The sequence below is a fragment of the Ctenopharyngodon idella genome, chromosome 24, assembly GCF_019924925.1.
Source record: "Ctenopharyngodon idella isolate HZGC_01 chromosome 24, HZGC01, whole genome shotgun sequence".
In the NCBI taxonomy this organism is placed as follows: domain Eukaryota; kingdom Metazoa; phylum Chordata; class Actinopteri; order Cypriniformes; family Xenocyprididae; genus Ctenopharyngodon; species Ctenopharyngodon idella.
Window position 1 is genome coordinate 6,513,054 of NC_067243.1, and position 26,719 is coordinate 6,539,772.

Consider the following 26,719-nt stretch of genomic DNA (forward strand, 5'->3'; position numbering starts at 1 on the left):
ATGGTGCATGTTGAGTCTTTACCTGCAGGAAGAGGTTGACCTCCTCTAGTTTGTGTCGGATCTCCTGTCGGGCTCTTTCCTCCGTCTCCCGGCGGTACTGCTCGGCCTGGCTCTGGTCCATCACACCGGCCTCCAGCTGCCGGCGCAGACCGGCCACTTCCTCCTCCAGCTGCCTCTTGCTGCGCTCCATCTGCTCGTGGCTTCGGCTCAGGCCCTTCACAGACGCCAGCTTCTCCTTCAGCTGTCTGTTCACCTCCTCCAGCCGGGAGCAGCGCGACGCCTCGCGCTCGTACTGAGACTGGAGCTCATCCATCTGCGCCAGAGGAGGGGTGACAACAGAATTGGAGGCAGGCAGAAAAGGAGACTCGATGAAGTCTGCATACTTTTAGGCTGCAAATGTGTGTAAATGCCTGAAGCTGAGACTGTACCCGTGTCTTCATTCTACTGAAGGAGCTCTCTGCCTCCAGTCGGTGGCTCATGTCTCCTCTGAAGCTGCCCAGAGTTGAGTCCAGCTGTGCACCGCCCTGTTCACGCAGCTGTTTCTTAGCGGTCTTCAATAGAGTCTTCAACCTAACACATACAGTACGATACAAGATACAAGATACAAGACACAATGAATATTGAGACATTCTCTATCAATGTAGTTATTGTTAAATAAAACTATTTAGAAAAGAGTTAACATTAGATAAGTTATATTTATAAAACTTTAAGAAATTTAAGAAATGCTGGCTTGGCAACTAACTGATATAAAATACATTTAATTTTAAGTTGAAAACAAACTGAAATAATAATAAAGCTAAATAAAATATTTTACTTTATATTTTAATATTTAATATTTTATTTATTTAACAAAAACTGATAAAAATGACAAAAGCACATCATAAATTTAGTAAAACAAAGTTTTAAAATGTAAAAATTAAAAACTTAATTAAAAAAAAAAAAAAAAAACCTGAATATATAAAAAAGCTAATCATTAATATATATTAGAAAATACAAAATATTAATAAATATTATGATAGTATATAATAAAATGCATTTAATTTTAAGTTGAAAAACTAAAACTGAAATAAACAAAGCTAAATAGAAATATTTTACTTTATATTTTAATATTTAATTTATTTAACAAAAACTGATAAAAATGACAAAAGCACATACATTTAGTAAAACAAAAAAATGTAAAAATTAAAAACTTAAAATAAAAACTAAAAATATAAAAAAGCTAATCATTAATATATATTAGAAAATACAAAATATTAATAAATATTATGATAGTATATAAATAATCCTAATAAATAATAAATAATCCAATAAAAACTGGTACTTATGTCAGTCTGGCCATATAAATAATATGATATATATTTAAAGTAAACATAAATTTTGGTCCTATAACGACATCATCCACTTATTCTTTAACTCATCTCATCCAACCATCTGCCATATAGAGACTTGTTTCACCATCTAATCAATTCCCCATAGATAAAATGAAGCCTTGAATTATTTGTCCTGTCAAATATCCTGTTTCACTTGGAAAGACATCACTATGGAGCCACTGTGTGGATGTTTTAGCGCTACATATGGCGTATGTCATTCTACAGCACTATAACAGCAAAAAACAGGCTTGGAGTCAGAAATAAACAAATATAAGATGTGTCCTAGCATGTAAAAAGCATTTATCTCACAGATTTGCAAGCAGGAGGATCCGCATAGCCGGCTTCTCTACGTACTCAAACACGTCTACAGGCGTAGAGCTGCAGCGGTCGGGGTTAAAGGTTAAAGGGTCACCTGTACATTTCTTTCTGAAGGTCCGTGTTTCGCTTCATCTCCTGCTCCAAACGGGTGTCCACAGATTTCTTCTGCTCGGCGAGTTTTTTGGCCTTTTTCTTCTCGAGCTCCATCTGAAACACAGAGAGCGTTAGAAACTCTGGTCCTTAAAAGCTTAATAACAGACGTATTTAATTGCGTTGTCAACGTGACATTTCAAACAGTTTTAGCGCATATCTTGCTGACCACAATCTTTTGAATGGTAATGTGTGTATGAGTATATATATATATATATATATATATATATATATATATATGTTTATATTTATATTAGGGGTGTAACAGTACATGTATTCGTCCCGAACGTCACAGTATGACTGTCACGGTTCGGTGCATACAGTCAGTCACAGGCAATCCACACTCCAATCCAGAAGGGGGCGTGCGCGGTAATGCAACGCTGTTTGCTAACCGCCACAACAGGAAAAAGTGCAGAAGAAGAAGAACAGACGATCTATGCAGAGATATGTTTACATGTAATCTCTCAACCAGCTTGAGAATAATATCTCACGTAGCATCACATTTACCTCAGGCAAGTCATTTAGTGTCCACAGCATGTTAGTTCACTAAATATACAGGTGCTGGTCATATAATTAGAATATCATCAAAAAGTTCATTTTTTTATTATAAATTATTTTTAAAAATGAAACTTTCATATATTCTAGATTCCCTACATGTAAAGTAAAACATTTCAAAAGTTTTTTTTTTAAATTTTGATGATTAGAGCGTACAGCTCATGAAAGTCCAAAATCCAGTATTTCAAAATATTAGAATATTTCCTAAAATCAATCAAAAAATGGATTTGCAAAACAGAAAAGTTAAAGTTCTTTAAAGTATGTTCTTTTGTGCACTCAATACTTGATCGGCAGGACATATTACAGCAAATGACTTGCTCCTAGCACAAATTACTGCATCAGTGAAGTGTGGCATGGAAGTGATCAGCCTGTGGCACTGCTGAGGCACTATTGAGCCTTCAGATCATCTGTATATTGTTGGATCAAGTGTTTCTCATCTTTCTCTTGAAAATATCCCATAGATTCAGGTCAGGCATATTGGCTGGCCAATAAAGCACAGTAATATCATGGTCAGCAAACCACTTGGAAGTGGTTTTTGCACTGTGGGCAGGTGCTAAAGTTCTGCTGGAAAAGGAAATCAGCATCTCCATAAAGCTTGTCAGCAGATGGAAGCATAAAGTGCTTCAAAATCTCCTGGAAGATGGCTGCATTGACTTTGCACTTGATAAAACACAATGGACCAACACCAGCAGACGTCACGCCCCCCCCAAATCATTATTGACTTCAGAAACTTCACACTAGACTTCAAGCAGCTTGGATTCTGTGCCTCTCCAGTCTTCCTTCAGACTCTGGGACCATGATTTCAACATGAAATGCAAAATTTACTTTTATCTGAAAAGAGGACTTTCGACCACTGTTCACTGTCCAGTTCTTTTTCTCCTTAGCCCAGGTAAGATGCTTCTGACGTTGTCTCTGGTTCAGAAGTGGCTTGGTAGTCCTTTTCCTGAAGATGTCTGAGTGTGGTGACTCTTGATGCACTGACTCCGGCTTCATTCTACTCATTGTGAAGCTCTCCCAAGTGTTTGAATCGGCTTTACTTGACAGTATTCTCAAGCTTGCGGTCATCCCTGTTGCTTGTGCACCTTTGCCTACCCAATTTCTTCCTTCCAGTCAACTTTGCATTTAATATGCTTTGATACATCACTCTGTAAACAGCCACCCCATTCAGTAATGACCTTCTGTGACTTACTCTCTTTGTGGAGGGTGTCAATGATTGTCTCCTGGACCATTGCCAAGTCAGCAGTCTTCCCCATTAGTGTGGTTTCAAAAAACAAAAGATACCCGGATTTTATACTGTAGGGATGGTCATTTAATGAAACTCAAATGTAAATATTCTAATATTTTGAGATACTGGATTTTGGACTTTCATTAGCTGTACGCTCTAATCAACAAATTTACAAAAAAAAACTTTTGAAATGTTTTACTTTACATGTAGGGAATCTAGAATATATGAAAGTTTCATTTTTTAAAATAATTTACAATAAAAAAATGAACTTTTTCACGATATTCTAATTATATGACCAGCACCTGTATGCACTATATTAGCTTATATATATTCATTATATTTACTTTACCTGTTAGTAATGTCATATTTAATATACGTTTTTGTCATGAAAACTAGTTATGACAGTAACTGTGTAAATGATTATATTTCAAAAATTAATTGGAGTAGAAAAATAACTGAAAAATAATTTTATAATTAGATTTAGAAGTTAATGTGAACCGTGACTTTAATACTGAGGTACGTACCGGACCGTCATGTTTGTGTACCGTTACATCCCTAATATACATGTATATACATAAATTTCTAACTATTAAAACAAACATTTAAGGATATGTTATATGTAAATCATCCATTTCCTTGTGCTAATTGAGCTTTTTTGATTGAGTCACTAAACATTTAGCGACTCGTAAACATGCAGACGTATATTTAATAAAAAAAATACATTTTAGATCGACATTATTGTGTCTTTCTGGCACCTGATTGGTCAGTTCTCCTTTCTCTTTCTCTAGCTCAGAGAGGCGGAGTCCCAGTCGTGATCGGCTCTTGAGCTCCTCCTCCCACAGAGCTTGTGAGTCCTGGGCATTATGGGATATCATACTCTGCTTCTGCACCTGGAGAAGAGGAGCACAATTAAACAAGCCATTACTATATATATTCCTATAGCTTTGCTCCTTAAGCTCAATGTGACACATGGTTGTTATGAAGTGTACCTCTCGGTTGAGCTGCTCTTCTAGAGTCATCTTACTGCTCTGCAGGTTTGTGACGAGATCTTCCAAGCGATTCCTGACCTGAGAACATCACAGAGGTCAATACGCAACAGGATTTAGCTGATTAGTTACAAATTCAACTACTTCATCATGCAGATCTAGATCTACTTTCAATCTGAACACTTTAGATCCCAGAAACCAGAAATGTAAAAGGGAGAAAGAAAGTTTACAATCCAATGAAAGTCGAATCAAATCTGCAAAAAGACCACCACCAAAACAGCGAAAATACCCCGCTAACAACCCAACTAGAGAAGAACAATAAAGTATGCAGACACTTTATTGTTTCCTGTTCATTTCAAATGTAATCACAGTAAGATTTGAGGTCTACAAGAGCTGTAAAGTGAAACAATCAGTAAAGGGAATTGCTAGAATCACAGCTAGACGTTTGATACCAACCCCTTCTCCAGGTGATGAGCCTGAGAGCTGTGAAAAGAGTGACTATACCATCAGTTTACATCAAATCTCCTCTCCGACTGACTCACATGTACAGTCACCTCATTAACCAGAGTTCATCTGAAGTCAAATGTGAAGCTCAGATAACTTAAGAGGGTAAAATGAGGTTTAATGAGGATTAATGTCTAAATCTACCATCATCAGTTGAGTCAGGACACTCGTACTTCACAAACTAGAGGTCCGGCTCGACCCTTGAGCACTAAATGATTGATATTTGAAAGAACTCACCACAGCGCCCTCCTGAACGCCCTTCTGTAGTGCTTCAATGCGGTTGGTCTGCTGTTTGGTCGTGGCCTCCAGTCTGGCATTCTCGATCTCTAACCTGTAGAGATGTCATAATCTCATCAACTATTTTCACCCCTTAAAGGGATAGTTCACCCAAAAATGAAAATCCTGTCATCATTTACTCACCCTCAAGTTGGTCCAAACCTGTATATATTAATTTCTTCTGCTGAACACAAAAGAAGATATTTTGAAGAATGTCTGTAACCAAACAGTTGATGGTCCCCATTGACTTCCATAGTAGTTTTTTTCTCCATACTATGGAAGTCAATGGGGTCCATCAACTGTTTGGTTACAGACATTCTTCAAAATATCTTCTTTTGTGTTCAGCACAAGAAATAAATATATACAGGTTTGGACCAACTTGAGGGTGAGTAAATGATGACAGGATTTTCATTTTTGGGTGAACTATCCCTTTAATGATCGGTTAGCTAAGTAGCTGATTACAGTTGATGACGATGGTCGCTTTAAATAGTTTAGTTGATAGATCTAAGATGAGGGGAACAGAATTCTTCATATGAATGCATTTATATTACAATAACTTAATAATATGCTATAAATGACATTACTGAAATATTTAAATATGAATATATTCATATAATATTCATATTTATATAATATATTCTATTTATATAATATTTAATAATGAAGTATTATGCAATAAACTACTGAAATATGTTAAAATTAATATAAATATATTAATATAATATTCATATTTAATAACTTAATACTATGCAATAAATTGCTATTTAAATAAGTAAATATGAATGAATATATATATATAAAATCATAATATTTATATTAATTTCATATAATATTTATATATAACTTAAAATTGTGCAGTAAATGATTAATGAAATAAGTAAATATGAATGTAAATGTATTCATATATTCTTATTTATGTGTTATTCATATTTAATAACTTAATATTATGCAATAAACAACTACTGAAATGTTACTAATATAAACTAATATAAATATATCAATATAATATTCATATTTAATAATTTAATATTATGCAATAAATTACTGATTACTGAAATATGTAAATATGAATGTAAATGTATTCATATAATATTCTTATTTATATGATACTCATATTTAATAACTTAATATTATGCAATAAACAACTACTGAAATATTACTAATATAAACTAATATAAATATATCAATAAGATATTCATATTTAATAACTTAATATTATGCAATAAATTACTATTTAAATAAGTAAATATGAATATACTGTTACTCATGTACTCATTGTACTCATGTATATGTATATATATAACATTTATATTAATTTCATATAATGTTCATATATAGTAACTTAAAATTATGCAGTAAATGATTATTGAAATATGTAAATATGAATGTAATTTTATTCATATAATATTCTTTTTTATGTGATATTCGTATTTAATAAGTATATATATATATATATATATATATATATATATATATATATATATATATATATGCATATATGTTTATATTAATTTCATAATTTTTGCAGACTCAGGTCACACTGATTAACTGTACCTCTGCACCGCCTCCTCCAGCTGTCTGATGGTTTGCTCTTTGCCCGTAGAAGCAGCTAGCGCCTCCTCTAGTTTCTTAGCGGTACTGCAGGCTTCTCGCTCCTTATCGTCCAGAGAGCTCTTCAGCTGGCTGATGCGTCTCTCGGCCTGGACGTACACTTCTTCAGACTCCTGCAGCTGGAATTGAACAGGAAGTATGAGAGCAAACAAATCAAACAAAAGGATTGAATGGCCTACATAAGAACCTACACTTGTCATATATTTAATTAACGAATATGCAAGCTGAAAATAATGAATGAACATATATTGTTCCTGAGACTCCAGTTACATACAGATTGTACTTTTAATGGTTTCCCACAAGCTGAATGGACAGTTTTCAGGAAGTATGAGTAGATTAATGGGTACCTTGCCCTTCAGTCGGTCCATGTCCTTGAGTGTGCGTGCCTTCTCTTCCTCGAGATCGTTTCTGTACCGCGTGTTGACCTCCAGAGAAGCTTCACACATGGACAACTTCTTCAGACAGTCGGCCAGTTCCTGCTGCAGCTGTCGGAGAGAGGTCTGCAAAAACACCCAATAGCTTCATTCTCTCATTGGATCATCTTCCTTTTACATTTTATTACACTGGGTCTACACCGGATGTGTGCACCATGTTGAGAAGCTGCTGTCTACTTTTCAAGTGGCCATTCAACTGACCAAAGACACATTTTATGTTGTGTCACACTGCAGAGCTATTCTGGCCATTTTATTGTCTTTGTCTGTCTGAAAAAAAAAAAAATTCATGTTTCTTCTTGTAGATTTTCATTTTATACTTTTATATAAACTAATGTTCAAAAGTTTGGAGTCAGTAGCACCTTCTTCTGCATTTATTTGAAAATACAGTAAAAACAGTAATATTGTGAAATATTATTACAATTTAAAATACCTGTTTTCTACTTGAATATATGTTAAAATGTAATTTATTCCTGTGATCAAAGCTGAATTTTCAGCATCATTATTCCAGTCTTCAGTGTCACATGATCTTTCAGAATCCTTTATGAATCAACATTTTGCTAACATGTTTTAACACGTTGTTAGCATTAATTAACATGTTGCTAGCATTATTAAACATGTTGCTAACACGTTTTAAGATGCTGCTAGCATGTTTTAGCACGTTGTTAGCATGAATTAACATTTTGCTAGCATGTTTTAGCATAAATAAATATGTTGCTAACATGTTTTAACACGTTGATAGCATGAATTAGCATGCTGTTAGCATGTTTTACCACTTGGTCAGCATGTTTTAACATGCTACTAGCGTGAATTAACATGTTAGCATTTTTGAACATGTCCACAATATTTTTTGTGGAAACTGATGCATTTTTTTCAGGATTCTTTGATGAATAGAAAGTTTAAAAGAACAGCATTTATTTGAAATAGAAATATTTTGTAAAATTATAAATGTCTTTACTGTCACTTCAATTTAATGCGTCCTTGCCGAATAAAAGTATTAATTTTGAATACTTTGCATAACTTTTGAATGGTAGTGTATTTATTAAATTATTATTGAATTTGTATATGTATATTTTAGTTATTTAGTTATGTGTAAAATTATTTTGCTATTGTAAATTAAACTACGCCACATCAGTTTCATACCAATGAATATCTGAACATAAAGTTGTTTTATTTCAATGTACTTGATTTTTTTCTGCATATATGCATGCAGAAATAGAGAAAAATAGAGAAAAAACCTCTCTACCTCTCTCTCAGCTTTCTCCTGCTCTAGTTTGTAGTTCTGCTCTCTCAGCTCGCTGTTCGTCTTCGCCAGCTCATTGCTTCTCTCCTCCACCAGGTGGACTCTCTCCTCTCCGTCTGCACGTAACTGGTTCAGCATTTCGGCAAAGTTTTGGTGCACATCTGTTACAGCTTTGTCCTTTGCCGAGCCCTTGTTGAGCGCCTCCTCTAGCTGCTGTCGCAGCAGCGCGCCCTCGCTCTGAGTCTGGGCCAGCCGCTCCTGCATGGCTTCCAGTTTTGCCCCGGCACGGCTGGCCTGCTCCCGTTCGCTCAGTACCGTGGCCTCCAGTTCTTTGAGTTTGGCCTGGACCTGGTCTTTCTCCCGGGCCAGAGTCTCCAACAGCACGGCCTTCTCCGCGATGGTCAGAGCGTTGCGGTGACACTCGTTCTCTAGGCTGTTGGCACGTGCCTCGGCCTTGCTGAGTTTCTGGGAGAGGGACTGGATGGTGTCCCGTTGGGTGCTGGATTCAAAGATGTGCTTTTCCTGGGCACGCTGATGCTCCTCGCGGTCTCGCTGGAGTGTGCGCTCTGCGTCTGTGCGTGATGCCTGAGAGGTTGAAACAATAACTAGATTGAAACATTTGTAGACAAACTTTGATGTTGGCTTGACAAAGCCATATGAAAGTTTGAAAGTTTCATAAGCTTTAAATTTAGTGAAGTGGAAAGAAAGAAAGATAAAAGAAAGAAAGAAAGAAAGAAAGAAAAACATTGCTAGCATGTATTATCATGTTTTAACACATTCCTAACATGAATTAACATGTCTTAGCACACTGTTAGCATGAATTAACATGTTTTATCACACTGCTAGCATGAATTTGCATGTTGCTAGCATGAATTAACACATTGATAGCATGTTTTACCATGTTGTTAGCATGAATTAGCATGTTTCTAACATGTTTTAACACATTGCTAACATGAACTAGCATGTTGCTAACATGTTTTACCACGTTGCTAACATGAATCAGAATGTTGCTAGCATGTTTTAGCTGGTTATTAGCATTAATTAACATGTTGCCACCATTATTGTTGCTTACATGTTTTAAGAAGCTGCTAACGTGTTTTAGCATGCTGTTAGCATGAATTAGCATGGTGTTAACATGTTTTAACACGATGATAACATGAATTAACATTTTTCTAACATGTTTTAACATGTTGCTGACATGAATCAGCATGTTGTTAACATGTTTTAGCACATTTCTAGCATGTTTTAACATGAATTGACATGTTAACATTTTTTAACATGTTGCTAGCATGAAGTAGCATGTTGCTAGCATGACTTAACATGTTGTTAGCATGTTTTAACAAGTTGAAAGCATGAATTAGCACAATGCTAGCATGTTTTAGCACTTTGCTAGCATGTTTTAGCATGTTGCTAGCATGTTTAGCATGTGTTTGGATAGTCATTAAGCTTTGCTAGTGATAGCTTAAATGCTCTTTAAGTATTACTGTACAAAAGTTTTGACCCCCTCAATTAAAGTCTATGGGACTTTTCGCAGTTTTGATCGACCGTTTAACAAAAATTGTAAGTCGGACCAGTTAGAAAACAAACAGCACACCGAGTCAGAACAGTCTGAAGGTCTGAGTCGAGTTTGGTGGTTGTAGCTTGAAAGCCCTAGGAGTAGATACTGCTTAAAATTTAGTCTCAGAAGAAGAAGAAGCTTAAATAGTAGATCAGCTTTGTCAAGCCAACATAATAAAGGACAAATTGAGACCAAAATCCTTTTTCCTTTGGTTCAACACAAAAAAGAGCAATGAAACCGTCTGACCTGACATCTCTCGGCCTCCTGTAGCGCCGCCTGCAGTCGTGCCCTGCTCGCCTCAGCCTCGGCCTCCAGTTGCTGCCTCACCTGCCTCTCGTGCTCCATTTTAGCTGTGATCACGGAGCATTCGGCCTTCAGCGCGCTGAGCTGCCCGTTGTACTGGAACACGGTCTGGGCCAAGGCCTCCTCGCTCAGTTTCATGTCCCTGCGGGTGTCCTCCAGTCTCTCGCGTAGAGCGTCTCTCTCCTCTGCGAGACGAGACTCTTCCTGCCGGCTGTGACACTGCGAGCGGTCCAGCTCGGCCCGAGCGGCGTTCAGCTCATCCTGAAGGGTTCGGTTTTGTTGCATCAATTCTCGCTCACGGTCCGATGCCTCTGTTAGCTGGGACATGGCCTGAGAACAACATCAAAAAACATGAGACAAACACAGTTTAGGATTGTTTAAAACAGAGTCCTTAAAAAACGACACAGTATGTGGCTTGATTGCACTAGAGTGATTGGCTCTATAACACGGTAAGTTAATGCCTAAGTGCAGGTCATTAGGACAAAGCCTGAAAATCTGACCAATCACATGTCAGAGAACAGGATTAGAGCAGTTGAGTTACAGATCTGCTGACTATATGAAGTAAACCTAAATCATGAAGTTCCTGTATTTGATTTTAAAATATTTTATTAAATAAGGGAAGAGGGGAATTGTAATTTAAATATTTTAATATTTAAATATGAACAGTTTTCAGATTTAGTTACATTGGTAATTTGTTCTTTATTAGTTATTATTCATAAGTTATTTTCATATTCTTCATGGTTTCTTAGATGGGATGTGATAAAAGCTGCAAAGCTACGACAGCAGTGCATATGTGATTGTAAACACATGATGTCACTGCATATTTGACTGTAAAGATATTACATCACTGCATTTTTTTTTAAGTATTTATTTTTGGTGTTTTTGCCTTTATTATGATAGGACAGTAAGTAAGAAAGCAAAGTGGGAGAGAGAGAGGGGGACGGGATCAGGAAAGGTCCGCGAGCTGTGACTCGAGCTCGGGTCGCCCGTGTCTGCTAACAGTAGTAGCATATTTCATAAAGCTGGTAGTATCTGAGGTGACAGCGGTACCTCATTGCTCTTGTTGAGGTTTCGGAGGTTCTCCTCCTCAATGTCCTGCTGCTTACGCAGGTGGTTGTTGAGTAACTCCTCATGTAGGGCGCGAGCACTGCGCTCATGAGACAGGAGACGTTGAGACTCATCTCTATCCTCCTCAAGCTAAACATACAAACACACACTGTTCAACACACTGAGAGAACTATGTCATTAGCTGGTTTTACCAGCAGGGGGCAGTAAAATCTAACAGTCTGCAGCTGTTGACCTGTTTGATGCTGTTCTTCAGGGCTCTGATCTCCAGTTCCAGACTCCGAACTTTCAGCTCGGCTTTGTGGCGCTCCTCTGCCTCGGCTCGCTGCTGCTCCTCTTTCCTCTGTAGCTGCTCACGGGTTTTATTATACAGCATGAGAGCGCTCTGATGCTTTTCCTGTTCCTGTCTCAAAAGGAACCTTTCATGAGAAGAGAGAGAGAAAGAGAGAGTCAATGGCATTGTTAAAAACCCTGTTGAGCTGCCGACCTCCTTCCACATGCACTGAGATGAGCTCACTTGAGATTGTTCATGTCGGTTTCCAGCTCCAGTTTGAGATGTTCTAGGCTGGACTTGCTGCCTCTGATCTCATCCAGCAGGATCTTGAGCTCGTTGCGTTCTTGCTCCAGCTGAGAGGTTTTATCCGCCAGACGACTGTGTCTGTCTCTCTCCCTCTGGATCGTGCGCTCATACTCATGAAACATGTTTTGCAGTTTCACCACGCTCACCGAGTCTGTGGGGTGGACATGAGAGGAGACTTACGCAAACATCTTCATTTGCTGAACACCTGATTATCGGTGTATTTGCAGCTGATTGGAGCAGACCGACTCACCCAGATAGCTAGAGTCGAGCTGTTTGAAGAGCAGAGATACGTTGCGGTATCCAGATACTGGAGTCTCCAGCTCTTCAGTGGCTGTGTCAGAAGACTGGGTCAGATCTTCAAAATCATCCGCCATCTCCAGCTCTCCAGTGCTCTGCATAGTAGACAATAAAAGTCAATAAAACAATGATTATCCTATGTTAAAGTCACCATGAAACCAAAATTCTTATTTCGTTTATTGGAATATTGCAGTATTTATTATAAATTATTTATCCGTGCACATATTTGTTTTAAATTCATGTGCCCTTGAAATCTTTCATCAAAAACAAAAGCCGTTTCACTCAGATAAATGCCACAATAGGGAAGAAAGGCTATTGCAACTTCCTTTAAAGCCATGCTGATAATGAGTAACATTTTACAGTATTAACCACTGTCATAAACACTCAAACACTACAGGGGTTACCTAGGGCCCAAATTCCGTTTTTTTTTTTTCTTCTAAATTCTGTTTTTTCCGTTTTAATTTTTCTGGATTAGGTTTTTTACCCGTTTTAATTTTTTTTGACTCCATTTTAATGGTTTAATTAAATTTTAGTAATTGAAAAGCACGTCTAATTAATTTAAATCATAAAAACAAAATTGCTTAATTTCTATGAAATGTTTTGTTTTTATTTTTTCAGAAATTCTGTGTTAAATTTTCTGGCAATCAAATGAAGGCATAAAATATTAATTTATCTTTTAAATCATATGATAAACAAACTTTTGTCAAACAAACAAATTTATTATTATTATTATTATTGTTATTAGTGTTAGTATTATTATTACATTGAGACGTAGCTAAATTCTACTGTACAACAGTCATATATTTCTGTCACAATTTCTTGTTTTGACGAACTTTTATTTTGACGGGTTGCCGTGTAGCTGACGATAGTTTTTCTCGTCAAATAGTATTTTTGCGGTTTAATATTCACAGACACTAGTCTATATCGCGATCTGATTTAAGTGTACTCACCTACTTTTTATTTATTCATCAAAAATTTGACAAATTCCGTGACATTCCGAGTTATACAGTAAATTCCTTTTTATGACTGGATTCCGCGATTGCACCAGCGTTTTCTGCATTGTGGAAATCATAGGGCCCTACAGTAGGTTACCTAACCAAGAAAGAAACTCACCTGCTCTTTCTTACGCCTTGAAGACGGAGACCTGTCAGAACACAGGGGTACGGAAGAGAAAACATGATTTTAGACACATTTATGTTTGATCAGACAACAACAGTCTACCGGAGAGCAAGTTTGTTGCTCTAAAATGAAGATATAATGCAGTATTCTCTGTAAAATATAAAATGTTATAACAAGGCCCAAATGGAATCTGTACCCTTTTCATTTGTTTTCATTTATTCTACACTGAATTCTGCTGAATGATTTAATATGTTTAACAAACAACTGTTAAATAAAACTGAGCACACTGCATTCTTATTGTTAGCTAAAACATTTTTCAAATTTGGTAGAATTCTATGGGCACAGATTCTGTACAGGCCAAGTTATACTTATAATGTTGCTGCTGCAAAATTGCGACAGATAAAAATCAATATTTTATAATGAAGCTGCATTAAAAAGCATGTAAATACTGCATGTATACCTCCTGTCCTCCTCCGACAGCTCACTTAAAGTACTATCATCAAAGACAGACTCGAGGTCTCCGTTATGGCGTGTCGCGGGCCGGGAGGGTTTTCCCTGCAGCGGGGGAGCTACACAGAGATTTCTCGCTTGGCTACCTACAGTTTTCTTTTCCTCCTCCTTTTCATCTTCCTCACCATGTGGTGGTGCCCTGTCAGTACTGGAGGTGCACAGATCTCATCACGATGTTGAAATGAAAGATTTAATCAAAATAATAGAACAAATGTCAACTTCACACCCTCCACCAGGGAAACACCCAGAAAAGAAATAAGCAACGATGATACCAGAAGTAAAATCAGACCGTCAGCAAAAACCTTATGGCTTTTTTTGCTGTTTTCATTAGAATTAAACATAACAGACTGACAAGTTAAAAATATAACACAATACTTGTATACCATGGCTATTGTTTTTGAATGCATGCATATTCTTTAGAACTAGAATGAAAAACAAAAAGTCTATCAGGCTGTTTGCTGAAAGCTCTTTACTTCAAGGTGTCCTCAGGAATTTTTTTTCCAGCAATGTTTGAAACTCTGCTTAAGCACACGGGATAAAAGGAATTCCAGAGCAAAACAAAAACAAAAATAATTTTAATTTTTAAAATAAAATAAAAATAAATTATTTTAATTTTTATTTTAAAAATTAAAAATAAAATAAAAATAAAATAATTGTTTAAATAAAAATAATTTATTTTTATTTAAATTTCTAATTTAAAAATAAAAAATAAAAAATTAAATACTTTTTTTATTTTAATTGTAATTTTAATTTTAATTAATTTTTAAATTAAAATAAATAATTTTTATTTTAAAAATAAAAATAAATAATTTTAATTTTAATTTAAAATTGTAATTTTTAAAATAAAAATAAATTATTTAATTTTTATTTTTAAAATTAAAATTAAAATAAAAATTGAAATAAAAATAAAAATTAAAATAAAATAAAAGTTATTCAATAGCTATGTTTCCATCAACATATTTTTAAGCAAATTTAGGGACATCACATAAAAAACACAAAACACTGGATGGAAACACCAAAAAGCACACAAATTCTAAAAATGTGCATGAAAAAACTATATGCTCAATTAATCCCCTCTAGTAATGTGACATATATACCTTCTTGGACTTCTTGTCAGATGTCTTGGTGAAACACTACCCTCTCTTTCCAAACACCTGCCGTCAGCCATCCCTTCCTGTTGAGGTTTTGGGTTCCCAGAGTTGGTGTCAGTTTTCTTCCCTTTTCCTTGGTCAAGTTCAGCTCTGGATCCTCCAGTATCCCATAAAGCACTGGGTTGGTGTTCTCCCCTCATACCATCAGTCCGTTCCTTACCACCCTAAACAGAAGATATTAAGGAAAGAACATTCTAGATTTAAACCCACTTCTGGGAAATGTTGAAGTGATCATGCAACATTCATATACAGTCACATACAAGACAAAACACAGCAAAAACACCACACAAAACAGCATGTCTTCTTTTCTTATTTAAAAAGAAGCGCTAGCAACATAAAACACTTCAAGCCAACATCAACGGAGAAGTTCCAACCACAGAGGGTTAAAAATGGTGGTTGAAAACTCATCAGTTGTGACACATCATAAAAACACACTAACACTAGTATGACAGATCTTCAGGAAGATGAAGAGAGATCTTCAGACAGCTGAAGGAAAGCATCCTTGGCACACACGACAGATGAGGTGTGAACTGACGCCCATGTGTGGCCTCAAGTGAATCATTTGACACCAGTTCAGAAAATTAACTGATAAATATTTAATAGAGTGACAGACTGGATTCAACACAAGTGCTGGTCAGGTCACACTGACATCTTACAAACGTTAAGACAGATACAGGACAAGATGGAACAATGGACCCCATGAAATCAAGCTTTGTAGCCCATGTCTTTTAGCATAGTACTAACGGCTGAATCATTAATTGATCAATTTGCCAATGTAGCAGCATACTACTGTCTAAAACATTTATTGTTGCACAATGTGAACACTATAAACATTATGAACAAATCATGGATTTGCCAGGCTGTGGTGTAAACTAAAAGGTGGCTTTTATAAATATAAAAAAAACAAAAACTAATAAAAATGCACATAATAAAATAATTAAAACTGAAACAAAAAAATAAAATAAAAGGAAAACTGAAAATATAAAAATAAAAGCCAATTCAAAATAATAATTAAAAACATAACATTATATAAATAATACTAAAATAACACAGATTTAATGGGGTCTTAAAATGCATGAAGAATGCAAATGACAAGAAAACACTGGAATGAGTGGAAATGCTAGTTTAAAAACCGCTGACAACAAGACAATAGCTCCGTTTCAAAAACTAGTGAGCTGTCTCGCTGACTACTCCCTACATAGGCGGCTGCCTTCTAAGGCACCATGCTAACTGTCATGAAACCTCACAAATGACTGATTTGAAAGGTTTTATTTAGGCAGCAACTCCTTATACAAATCGCATGGGAGACTTTCACAACTGAGTTAAAGGCACAATATGTAATTTTTTGCCACTAGAAGTCGCCTATTAAAAACAAAGATGTAGCTTGATGACACAGAGTATTTCCACCTCACAGCCGGTGTAAAACAATCTGATGAGACTCATGAAATCATGTTCATGGGTGATATTATTAACGTTACTGTAGTACGAAGCAGAGCAGGGCCGAGCAATGTTGGAGCGGAACGAGGCCGCTAGAGCGATTCCTAAAGAGAGATGAACGCGACACACGACCCGAGAGCAGAGGGACTTTTATTATGCCGCAGTCGCTGGCGCCGCTTCTTCCAGTCAAGTGTATGTGGGGTAACGTAACGCAGCGCTGTTTATCATATTAGATACATTTGTGTGTTGAGAATGATGTTATATCGTTACTCTGAGCGTTCGCTCGGGGGCTGCTATGAGACACTTGTTGCACACTGCAGTAAGCTAGATCAATATTAGAATATCATATTAATAAAAATCAAGAAAACGAGATTTAAACAATAAGACTAAACGTGTTTAGCATTATATCATGATTAGTTTTCTGCCTATAAATGTATCCAACAGTTGCTCTCCTGTCTAATAAAACATATAATATATTAAAGTGGAAATCGAGGGTAATGCGGGTATGATGTCTTTGATAGGCGACGCACGGTCCTGGATAAAATTGTTTATTTCTCTAGATTTAAACATTCTTGGAAACATCTGGGATAATGTAAGTACACAAGTCAACAAAGTATATAACATTGTTCTAGTGGTTTTTGGATATTTTAAATTTTATTTATTGTGGCTTTAACATGTTGCTAAGCTAACAACATGAAACTTCAATAATAAGATAAAAATACATAGAGAGCACATAAATAATGGGTTTCATTATATTGAACTAATTTATGGGTAATTTAAGTACTGTATAAAATTTGAATATTTACAAATTCACAATATTTAATAGTTTTTCTATGTAAATGTGTTAAATGCATCACGTTAAATGCAATGCATCGCACCATGATCGCATATTTACAGATACAGTGTCAAGTTAATGAGAGTTCAGCTTTTAAAATAAGCTCTTAATCTTTGGTAAAACAAGGTATCTCTGAAGGTAGCATAATTTTTGTCAGAAGCATGTTTATGATGCTGTCTAGGTAGTCAGCTGACTAGGTTTGGAACAGAGCTAATGATTAGCATAACCAGAGATGGGGAAGAGTGGTGTAATTTGGCTGGCCAGCATCTGGTCAGTATTATTAGATGAAGCTGGAGTTTTTCCCCGGCATTGACTTCATATTTTGAGTTTACATGAATGAAGAACAAGAAGACAGAGGCAAACGGAAAGTCTTCATTTGGTATACAAGTTTGTCAGAGACTCCTCCCGGGGTCCTACCTCAAGTCTGGACTTCCACAGGCCCTCATCAACCTCATCAGAGTCAGATAAGGGCACTTCCAGAATTTTGGGTGGGACTTTCAGCTCATTCTCAGCAAGTAATGGAGGTCTGTGAAGTTCTTCAGGTTCTTCATCTATATTGCTTTCAGATTCTTGTTGACAGTTTTCTTTGCTTCCACTATTAGCTTCCTCATTTTCATCAGTGCCATCCGCTTGGTTCTCTGGCTGCTGGGCCTCATCCGCCAGGGCATCTGGGATGATTTGAGGGTTGTGTTGATCATTGGGAAGCTCTGCATCGCTGACCTCAACGCTAACCGTGCGGTGAACGCTTTCGGACTGAGAGTCCTCCAGACCTGACTCTCTCTGCTCAGGGATGGGCAAAAGTATGGCACTTCTTGCCCGGGCGGTGGGCCGCACTATTGGCTCTCCCTCTTCCTCACTGGAATCATCCTCATCTGCTTCCTTTTCCACCTCTTCTTCTTCCTTTTCATTATCCTGTTGTGTTTCTTTCCATTCCTGCTCCAAAAGGTCACCCAGTTCCTTGTGCTCAAGTTCTCCGAACTTCTCTTTTAGTTCAGCGGCCACATTTTTGTACTGGGACTTGGTCTCCTTTTTTTCATTCTCCACCCAGATTTTCTCATAGCGTTCCTCCCAGGGAATCTCATCAGTTTTCTCATCTTGTTCGTCCTCTCTAGGAGAGGTTGGGAGCTTCAACGGTTCGTTAGATGGCTTATTTGTGTTTAAAGAAGACGTTTGCAATGCCTCTTTTGCCTTTATTTGCATATTTGGACAAAAGAATAGAATTAACAATGAAAAACCAACAAGTCTGGTTGACAAGGACTTCAGACCAAACTTAGGACACATGCATGTGACTCATGCCAACATTTAAAACTGTATCACTGTCACAAACACCACATTTAACTAAAATAAGGCACAAAGGAAGCACATGGTGACATTAAAGACCAAATCCAATGAAGAAAACACATCACTGTAGCTTCCAATTATACCTAGTAAGTCAAAAAACTGTACTTTCAACAATTAATTGAATAAGAAATAGAGTTTCCCCATTTTAAATAAATTAATAAAATGGTGAAAATGAAAACCAGATTAAGCTTTTCATTATTGAAAAGTGTCTGTGACAATAGTGACAATGCATCATTCCTGTCAAACAAAAAAATAAAATGCAATATTAAATGAAAGAAAATGCAATATTAAATGGGACCTATTATGCCCCTTTTACAAGATGTAATAAAAGTCTCTGGTGTCCCCAGAATGTGTCTGTGAAGTTTCAGCTCAAAATACCCCACAGATCATTTATTATAGCTTGTTAAATTTGCCCCTATTTGGGTGTGAGCAAAAACACAGCGTTTTTGTGTGTGTCCCTTTAAATGCAAATGAGCTGCTGCTCCCGGCCCCCTTTCCAGAAGAGGGCGGAGCTTTAACAGCTAGCGCTTCGGTCGCTCAACAACAACAAAGCTGGAGAATCTCACGCAGCCAAAATGAGGATTGTCAGTAACGGTGTTCAGCCTTACATTGTTCAAACCGGAGTCGACACTGATGGAGAGACTCAGGAAGAAGTTACAACTTTTAGAATGAAACTGGACGTTTCTGAATGGTTAGTGGATAAATTTATGTAGTTGCTGTGGAGTTGATTCAACTCATCCACTAGCATGTGCCGTCATGTTAATCTTTTGTGCAAATCCAGCGTTGAATTGACCCTCGTTTGTGAAGCAGTCCGGCGTAAAATGACGGCATGGTAACAACACTCTACTACAACAACTCTTCCTCTTCTCTAAAGCAGCCCAACATGGCCTCACTCCCTTTGTTGCGTGTTTCTTGGGGGTTTATGTAAATTTTGTGGTTAGTGACGTCACCAACCCGGGAAGAAGCTTGTTGTAGTCTTTCTCTTATTTCACATTTTTAGTAAACCTGTATGTAAATTCTATGTTAATTAGTAGGTGAGCCCACCTGTACTTGCCTTGGGATTGTAGCGAAAATGAAATGTAAAAGCATTTTGCATTTTATTTTTTAATTTGACAGGGACAATGCATTTTGACTTTGAAAATTAACCAAGTTTTCAGTTTATTTTATTTGTTTCTTTACAATTGTCTTCCATAGAGTTTGGATGAACTCCACCCACCTGATCTGCATTTTCACTTGCGTCAGAACTGTTTTCACTCTCGTCATCTTCAGCTTTGGGTTGAACTGCAGAGAAATTCAGACACATTACTTTACAATATAAAACAGAGAAAAGTGTATTGAACACCGAATGTTCATCTTTACATTGAAGAGATTTACCTGCGTCGGGCTCAGCGATGTTTGGCAGTGAATTTGTTGTCTTGGCTGGACTGGAGGTGTCTGTATCCCAGTCTGATTCTGTGTATCAATAAATCAATTACTCAGACATTCACTAGAAACTGTTTCATTATCATAAACATTTCTAGTTTCACCTTCACTCTCTGGCCTCTGATTCGAGTCCAAGCGCAGTTGTGGCAGTGGTCGTGGCTTTGAGCTGCCGTCTGGGTTGAGAGATCGTGGACTAGGAAGAGGTTGTGTGCTTGAGGTTGTGGGTTTGTTTCTCTCTGGACTGGCTTCTTCGTGTTTCCTGGTGTCCACTTCCTGCTGCTGGGGTGTTATGGGTAGTGCAGAAGCTGCTGGGCTTTCAAAGACTGGTTCCTCCTCCAGCTTATGAACTGGGAAGTTCTTACTGGCCTTACTGGTGGTGCTGGCGGAGTCCCAGTCTGAAGCATCTATGAGAGGCAGTGAAAATAAACAAAAAAGCAAACTAGGGTTGTGCCGACAGACAGAGTTATCGCCGATGGCTGATGCTTTTGACGATATCAAGACGATAATTGGCTATTTTCCCATTAATGTATTAAATTATTATTATTATTAGTAGTATTGTTGTTGTTATTATTAGACTACTATTATTATTATTATTATTATTATTAGGCTAGTATTATTATTAGGCTAGTATTATTATCAAATTAATATTAGGAACTACAATTCATTTGCCTTCTCTAATTTCATAACGACATCAGCACATAACCACACTTATGACACCGTCAAGCCAAGGCGAAAACGGCATTGTTGTTCGTCAGCATTTTGTTTTGTTTCCATAGCACATTAACAAAACATTTTAACTCTTTCCCTGCCATTGACGGAATTTTCTGGCTTTCCGTGTTTTCACTGTTATATGGTAGGGGGCGCTATTAATCAACTTCTGAAAGAATAGAGAATCTCCTGATCAAAACACAGACGAAGAGGAAGCAAGCGATAGCATATGTAATCATATGCATATTTAAAATAATGTGATCACCAACATAAACCAGCAAATAAATAAAAAATTCCCAATGTTACTGAATGAAATGTCGACCCAGGATGAGCTACAGGACTGTGAAGCTTTTGGGGTGTTGATGGACTCGATCTACTTCATCTATGTTTTGATCATCGTACTGAATCTGATCCAGATGTAGTCTTTGACAAAAACGTGATTTTCTCAGCTTTTTGCTCAAAATGTTGCTTTTTTTTAATGAAACTTACCCACATTCAAGTGTTGATAAAAAACAACACAATCTCACAGGCTGACTATAGGATGATATGACTATGGAGCATATCGCCCAACACTAATACAAACCCAAGAGACTATCTTCACTGCCAGTGTGGAGCTGAAGACTATTCATTGACATTCTCACTGAAGATCTTTCAAAATAAGCAGATTCACAAAAAGTATTTTTTAAATGTTAAATATGTATTTATTTTCAGCATTTTTGCCATTTGACAGAAGATAGTCAAGAAAAGACCAGGGGGAAATGGGAAAATGGCAAGTTGGACTGAAACTTCGGTCACCCACAGTATATGCACTAACTGCTAGGCCACGGCTCTGATATTAGCAAGCATCAGCAGAACTATAAACGTCCAACGAAGGTACATAGAGCGCAAGCACTTGAGTATCTGACCTGGAGGGCATTGGTGATTTGCTTTTGTGTAAAATAAGACAAAAACATGAACACATAAGGACATACAAAACATACGTTCAGTGCAAAATTTGAAGATTGATTCAAGAATATTTTAGTGAAGCAAAAACCTCAAGATTACCTTCGAGATCATCAGCATCTCCCAAACCAAGTTCTTCCATCAGGTCTGCAAGAACAGAGAATTTTATTCAAGAAGCCAAACCGCCACGGAATAAAACAATTTAAAAGGAAATTGTGACTTTTTATCTCGCAATTCTGACTTTTTTTCTTGCAATTGCGAGTTTATATCTGCGAATATATCTCGCAATTCTGACTTTATAACTCGTAATTCCGACATTATATCTTGCAATTTCGAATTTATATCATGCAATTCCTACTTTATAACTCGCAATTCTGACATTATATCTCACAATTCCGACTTTATATCTTGCAATTCCTACTTTATATCTCGCAATTCCTACTTTATATCACGCAATTCCAACTTTATTTCTCGCAATTCTGACTTTATAACTCGCAATTTTGACTTTATAACTCGCAATTTTGACTTTATATCACGCAATTCTGACATTATAACTCATAATTCCGACATATCTCGCAATTCCGAATTTATATCTTGCAATTCCTACTTTATATCACGCAATTTCAACTTTATTTCTCACAATTCCGACTTTATATCTCGCAATTCCGAATTTATATCATGCAATTCCTACTTTATAACTCGCAATTCTGACATTATATCTCACAATTCCGACTTTATATCTTGCAATTCCTACTTTATATCTCGCAATTCCTACTTTATATCACGCAATTCCAACTTTATTTCTCGCAATTCCGACTTTATATCACGCAATTCCGACTTTATATCACGCAATTCCGACTTTTCTATCTGGCAATTCCAACTTTTCTATCTTACAATTCTGACTTTGTAATTCGCAATTGCGACTTTATATCACGCAATTCAGACTTTTCTATCTGGCAATTCCGACTTTTCTATCTTACAATTCTGACTTTATAACTCGCAAATGCGACTTTATATTACGCAATTCTGAGAAAAAAAGTCAGAATTGTGAGATAAAAAGTCACAATTACCTATTTTATTTTTTTATTCAGTGGGCAAACAAGCTTCCATACAAAATAGTTTAATTGTTGTGTTAAAAAAATAAATTGAAGAGATGACCTGTTTTCTTATTGGCTTCTTTTGAATCCATCAGCTTACTAAGAACAGACACTGGCTCTCTTTTGATCACTTGGGGCTGTGAAGAAAAGATTAACAAATGTAACATTTATTTTTTTTTATCAATGTACTCCTGTAGCTCAAACTGATCTACTATTTGAGCTACAGGCGTACATTAATATTGAAATACAATTAATATTAATATATTGTATTATTATATCAAATAATAATAATAATAATATTAATGTATCAGTATTAATACAACTATAATATTACAATATTAATATAATTAACATTGCAGCAAAGCATTGTAATCCTTTGCATTTCCACCATTTTTTCCACCAATCAAGTTCAATAACTGCAATTTTAAAATGATGCTTACTGGTATTTCAGTTTCCTTCTCTTCTACATCATCCTCATCATTTCTTAAAACTGAAAGAAAAAAAAAAAAAAAAAAATCAGAAATATCAACTCCCCTAAAAAAACAAATATTAATGGACAAATTCAAGCCTCCATGCGGCGAGTGCGCAGGCATGCACATGCAGCGATGGAGATCTCCCATGATGCCTGTTAACTGAGGTTTGAGGGTGGCAAAGTACGCAAACACTTAAAAGGAAACCATTTAGCTACAATGTTAATTTAATGAACTCATCTTGTAAACATGAGCAACAATAATGGGCCTTCCCCACTATAAGCAGATATTAGTCTCATCACATGCCATGAATGCACAGATGACAACAGACGCATAAGACAAGAGATCAAGATCCGAGGACAAGGTGTTAATGTGACGGCTGGAGACACTGCAGGGGATTATGGGAGATGATTAATCCAGCGGGACAACAGCAAATCATGAGGCAGATCAGAATGCCTACCCATCGGCCTGCAGCCTCCTGGCTGGCCTATACTTCTCAATAAATTAATGTCCCTCCCTCCTCTTACGAAGGAGGGAACGTATAAGAAGTCTACAAAAGAATTCAATGAGATTATGAAATGCAAATCTACAAATAACCTACACTTTTCATTATTTAGCATAGCATGTAAAACATCTGTTAAGCAGAAGCAATGGAAAATGTCAATCTTCTCTGCATATTTTTAAGCATGAAATGGTTGCAGAAGGCTACAGACAAAGCTATTATGGTATTACGCTTTAAAATGCAATCATATTTTTATAGTAAAAAAAATAAATAAAAGAAATCACTGCAAATGCCATGCATACCTTCAGTGTTCTCCTCACAAATACTGGACATGGATTTATGTGGTTTGGCAGGAGTGTGTGGACCACTGGCCTGCTTTTTCCGTGGGCTCTCAGAACCAGACTGTTAATGGAAAAAGAGAGAACATACCAGAATGAAATGCAGTCACAGATGACTTTAGGACAGGGGTTCCCAGCATGTTTTCTTCCCCCTCAATGATTACATTTTCATTTTTACATTAATAAAACAACTATATATGTATTGTTTAAATTAATGTATTCCCAATTTAATTAATTAAATATAATTGTTAATTATATTTAGTAATTAAATATAACTACAAATGTATTCAATAAATGCTTTTTAAATAAATAAATAAATGTAGGTGTATCTTGTATTACATTAATTTCATAATTTAATTAAATATGATTATTAAATTACATAATTAGTGATTAAATACAACTACAATTTATTCAATAAATACGTTTTTAAATAATTAAAACAATTTTATGTGAATTTTGTATTACATTATGTCATAATTTTATTAAATATTATTGTTAAATAATATAATTATTCATTAAATATAGCTACAATTTATTTAACTAATTTAATAATTTCATATCCTTTTTGTTTAACTAAGTTATATTTAATTTAGCTTGACATCAGCATTAACATCACAATTCCACAAACCTTGCAGTTCCATCACAAACCTGTAGGGGTTTTCTAAGCACTGGTTGGGGAAACCCTGTTTTAGGGTGATTGTGATGCTGTAGGCATAAAATGCATTACTATAATGGAGATTTCACCAGCTTTGCTTTGTTTAATATGCCTTGCGACTGACCTCTGAATCCCAGGGAGAGTCGTCATTTTCATCTTCTTTTTCGAGCCCCAGTTCTGAAAGGAAATCTGGAAAAACATGCACATCTAGTCACATGTAATTCATGGTCACAAAATAAATGCCAAAATTGAAGCAAAAATCCTTCAAACCATAAACTATGAAAATGTACCTCTTCGCTTGTCTTCGCTAGTGCCACCATTTTGAGGAACATTAGACTTTTCACACATTTCCTCCGGTTCTTCCCTCTCATCCTCCTCTTCTTCTACATCCTCCTCTTCTACATCCTCCTCTTCCTCATCCTCTGTGGATGCGTCCTCCTGTTCGAAGATGAGATGCATGCCAACATTAACACAGAGCATTTTATACTCAAGGCACTCAAAAAGTTTAGAGATTAGATACATAAATGAACAAAAGACACAAAACAATTGGGATGAGCAAGAACAGTTTTGTCAGGATTGCATCTTCAGTGTCTCCTAACCATCTCTACCACACCTAGAAACTACAACTACAAACCACAAGTCGCCACCTCCTATCCACAAGCTACAGGTATCGTCTAGAGTACCTGTAATGATCCTTGCTCTGAATGTCTTTCTTCGTTAACAGAGTTCTGCTGCTCAAGTTCTTCTTCTTTATCATCATCTCCATCAGAAGTGAGATCAACTTCATCTATGACGGTGTAGGGGATTTCTTCCTGAAGAGCTGGTTCTGGTTCAATCACCTCTGTTAATCGTTCATCTGCAAACTCTACCGAAAGGTCACTCTCAAAATGAGAATTAGGGCTTGAACGTTGAGATTCTGGATTCATAACTGCTTCCTGTGACTTTTGATCCAAATCCTGCGATATAAAATGGATTAATGTTGAGGCTGATGGACTGCAGTGTTGGGGACTTGGTGAGCGGCTTGAGAAACTTGAGTTTTGTGGACTAGTTGCAGCTGAATGTTGAAGGCTAGGTCCAGCAGACTGCCTTGGACTTGGGTTCGTTGGGGATTTTGGACTTGTTGGAACTGGGCTCATTGCTTTTAAAGGATTTGGGCTACCTGAGAGGACTGGTTTTTCCAATTGTGCTGGGCTTGATGTGGTGGAATGTTTTGGGCTACTGTTGGAGAGATTTGGAGTATGTGGTTGACTTGCATCATCAATACATCCATCATTTTCTTCCACCATAGATTCATCGTCAGAGACATCAGAGATCTGATCTATTTCAGAAACTTTGACCGAGCCACTTGCAAAGTCATACTGCATTTGCTTCACTTGACTGTCTTCCTCTTGACTTATACTTTGGTCTTCATCACTTTGACCAACAATCATGGACACTGGTATAGCTTCACTGTCATCATCACTGTGTTCCATGTGCACCGGTTCTTCATGTAAAGGACTCTGGGAAAGGTGTTCAATAGGTTCTAACAATGACCTTTTTGAACCATTGTCATCCTGAACCAAAGCCTCTTGATGTTGGTCTTTTTCTCCACTTGGCATCTCCTTGGCATCTTTATCTTCTTCAGGTGTTCCAGCACTTTTGTCTGAGCCAGACTCCCAAGATACCTCAGGGCTCTCCGGTTCCTTCTGTCCGAGCAAGTTCAGAAATAAGTTCAGAGGCT

The 26,719-nt window shown here is 36.6% G+C and overlaps 1 protein-coding gene across 10 annotated transcripts in view; it reads right to left on the reverse strand.

Annotated features, from left to right (window-relative positions):
- si:ch211-272n13.3 (ankyrin repeat domain-containing protein 26) overlaps positions 1-26,719 on the reverse strand; it is a 42,710-nt gene that overhangs the window by 6,212 nt on the left and 9,779 nt on the right. For 3 of the 10 annotated variants that reach the window (XM_051884516.1, XM_051884513.1, XM_051884514.1), the window contains 30 exons: positions 25,290-25,437; positions 25,124-25,188; positions 24,993-25,049; positions 24,309-24,408; positions 23,965-24,054; positions 23,475-23,524; positions 23,096-23,171; positions 22,040-22,084; positions 20,392-20,691; positions 20,240-20,317; positions 20,082-20,146; positions 17,942-18,712; positions 15,199-15,416; positions 14,052-14,249; positions 13,586-13,616; positions 12,426-12,567; positions 12,113-12,326; positions 11,831-12,014; positions 11,581-11,727; positions 10,474-10,860; positions 8,673-9,254; positions 7,343-7,495; positions 6,939-7,114; positions 5,346-5,439; positions 5,061-5,087; positions 4,608-4,685; positions 4,374-4,508; positions 1,783-1,895; positions 429-570; positions 23-313 (listed from right to left, as the gene is read on the reverse strand). In XM_051884516.1, the coding sequence (XP_051740476.1) occupies positions 23-313; positions 429-570; positions 1,783-1,895; positions 4,374-4,508; positions 4,608-4,685; positions 5,061-5,087; positions 5,346-5,439; positions 6,939-7,114; positions 7,343-7,495; positions 8,673-9,254; positions 10,474-10,860; positions 11,581-11,727; positions 11,831-12,014; positions 12,113-12,326; positions 12,426-12,567; positions 13,586-13,616; positions 14,052-14,249; positions 15,199-15,416; positions 17,942-18,712; positions 20,082-20,146; positions 20,240-20,317; positions 20,392-20,691; positions 22,040-22,084; positions 23,096-23,171; positions 23,475-23,524; positions 23,965-24,054; positions 24,309-24,408; positions 24,993-25,049; positions 25,124-25,188; positions 25,290-25,437 (5,157 nt within the window). The remainder of the gene's footprint in view (positions 1-22; positions 314-428; positions 571-1,782; positions 1,896-4,373; positions 4,509-4,607; positions 4,686-5,060; positions 5,088-5,345; positions 5,440-6,938; positions 7,115-7,342; positions 7,496-8,672; positions 9,255-10,473; positions 10,861-11,580; positions 11,728-11,830; positions 12,015-12,112; positions 12,327-12,425; positions 12,568-13,585; positions 13,617-14,051; positions 14,250-15,198; positions 15,417-17,941; positions 18,713-20,081; positions 20,147-20,239; positions 20,318-20,391; positions 20,692-22,039; positions 22,085-23,095; positions 23,172-23,474; positions 23,525-23,964; positions 24,055-24,308; positions 24,409-24,992; positions 25,050-25,123; positions 25,189-25,289; positions 25,438-26,719) is intronic. The other 7 variants (XM_051884517.1, XM_051884518.1, XM_051884520.1 and 4 more) reach the window with 7 other exon arrangements.